At 50.4% G+C, this 2,321-nt stretch overlaps 1 protein-coding gene across 1 annotated transcript in view; it reads left to right on the top strand.

Moving 5' to 3' along the window:
- SARC_04712 (hypothetical protein) overlaps nucleotides 1–2,132 on the top strand; it is a gene marked incomplete at its 3' end in the record, with an annotated part of 3,711 nt that extends 1,579 nt beyond the window's left edge. Inside the window, exons 4-7 of the mRNA XM_014301450.1 lie at nucleotides 16–237; nucleotides 616–687; nucleotides 911–1,496; nucleotides 1,731–2,132. Of these exons, the coding sequence (XP_014156925.1) occupies nucleotides 16–237; nucleotides 616–687; nucleotides 911–1,496; nucleotides 1,731–2,132 (1,282 nt within the window). The remainder of the gene's footprint in view (nucleotides 1–15; nucleotides 238–615; nucleotides 688–910; nucleotides 1,497–1,730) is intronic.
- Between the last annotated feature and the right edge of the window lie 189 nt (nucleotides 2,133–2,321).

The following is a 2,321-nucleotide window of genomic DNA, read 5'->3' as shown; positions in this document are numbered from 1 at the left end:
CTTCGTTTAATCCAGATATGAATCCTGGTCTCATTTTGTGCACAACCCCAGCGTCCACGGCGTATGCACCACTGACCGCGGCCTGGGCTTTAATCCGCTCGACTTTGGCTCAGTACGATACTCAGGCTGTGCTGCTGAAGCACTGGACTACGGCGTAGACTACCAGGGAACGCACCCGGAATCTCTGTACGAGGCCCAGTCTGCGCTGCGAGACCTACACAGCATTTTCCAGGATCTGTATGTAATGTGCTTGTAAAGTGGACTACCGCATGCGAAGTGGTACCGCATGTGAAGTGAGTCTGTTTCGATGTAACTGTGTGTGCACACAGACTCGTTCTTTTTTTTCAACAAAACCATAAAATCCTACAACAGGTTTTGGTATTAAACGTTTTGGTGAAACGCGTATTGAAATCAGATGCGAAGTGCTGCCGCTTGAGAATAAGGTGAACTGAACGCGTTCTCACGCAACGCTCTACAACCTCTTCCACTGGTCTTAAACGAAAGGCTGTCCTTAACCTGTACGTGTACAAATAACAAATTAAGTTAAAAAAACAGTCAATACCTAACACCCTAAATCGAAGTTTCCCACCACATACGTGTGCAATGACATGACAGAGCGCGCGATGGATTGTATGGCTCTTGGTCGGAGTGGGGGGCCTGTGATCTCAACGTAGGCATGCAAAGCAGGTATGTTGTATAATACTTAAGAACAGTTCGGTACATCGTCGTATTGCTGCAATATGTTTATTTATGATGTTAAGTTTACTTGAGTTGCAACAGAGCGTTCTAATTCTCCTTTGAACCATCGTGCCAAGCCACACTTCTCCACCGGTATACTGTTTAACTATCATACACGAATTTACGCGTCTGCACAAACCCCACACCCTGCTCTATCCCTACCCTCCCCAAGCACCTTCCTCCGCTCATACCATCTCATCACCCCACCCCACCCCATCTCATCTCATCTCAACTCAACTCTTCAGAGTGCGTTCGATAGTCCACCCCGCCCTCCCCGGCGGCCGCAACCCGCGCGGCCACCAGAGCAGGTGGTAGGTACCTGGAGCAGTTGGAGTGCATGGACCACGTGCAATGGAGAGTGTGGCACCGGGCGAGTAGGTACGCAGGAACGCGTGCGCACGTGTGAGGCAAACAAGGAATGTGTGCTAAGCCAAGGCAGTGGCTCACAGGGGGTAACTATCTACACCCGGCGGCAGACAGACAGCAAGGCGTGTACCACCCAGCCCTGTGAGGTGTGTGCCTGTGGGGCCTGGGTGCCCACTGGGGGGTGTACGGATGGGGTGTTGGAGTACACCCGGGATGAGTGCTGGGTAGGGCAGCCCCAGGTCCTGACTGTGCTGCACCTGGACGGGTCGGATAGTGGGACCTGTGTGGCCCCGAAGGGCCAGACGCAGAGTGAGGGCAAGTGCTCGCCGTTTACGGTCAAGATGAATGTGGAACTGTCGGGAAGTTGGGTGCGCTTCGGACACAGGAATTGGGTATGTGTGTGTGTGTGTGGCAGGTGTTGGTAGAATGGGGCGTGTGCGTGTGTGTGCATGATTGTATTGGAGTACACCGACAACAACACATTAATTGATCTGATTTACATGGATCCGAACTACACCAATACATTTTTATCCAATGTGTATGATTTTATCCAACTACTCTTAATCTATTTTTATCCAACTACTCTAATCTATTTTTGTCTAACGTTTCATTGGGACTACTCCCAGTGTGTAGATCTGGGTGACGACGCTTCGTTCCTAGGCACGCCCGTGAAGATCTACAACTGCGCCGAAACCGATCCCGACTCGTCGCTTGGCCTAAAAATAGCCTCGGTCCAATTTGCCACAGATCCTGAAACAGGCGTGACCCCCGATACCCCGTACTCTCTATGGGGCTATCGCATGAGTAGTACCGAACCTCTGTGCATGGGCGTGGTAGCGGATAGTAGAGGAGACCAGCATGTGGCAACTGTACTGTGCTTTGCACCGGAGGCGAGTGTGGCTGACTTAGAGGTGCCTGAGGGACATGCGGTGGTTAGCCGCACTCTGATGCCGAGGAATGAGACCCTCAAGCAGAATCTGCAGGCTAAGTGCAACAAGTACCCAACGACCAAGACAGTGGTGTGCTAAAGGAGTATAGAAATATACATACACGGAGGTATACAGATACGCATACATGCATGTACACAGATACATACACACACACACACACACCACACACACACACACACACACACACATATATATATATATATACTATAGTAGTACGTAGTAGTACGTTAACGTACGTTAGTATACGTACGAACGTATAGTACGTAA

This window comes from Sphaeroforma arctica (genome assembly GCF_001186125.1).
Source record: "Sphaeroforma arctica JP610 unplaced genomic scaffold supercont1.275, whole genome shotgun sequence".
NCBI lineage: Eukaryota > Ichthyosporea > Ichthyophonida > Sphaeroforma > Sphaeroforma arctica.
The sequence above is the reverse complement of the archived record's forward strand: the minus strand, read 5'-3'. Positions and strand labels throughout refer to the sequence as shown.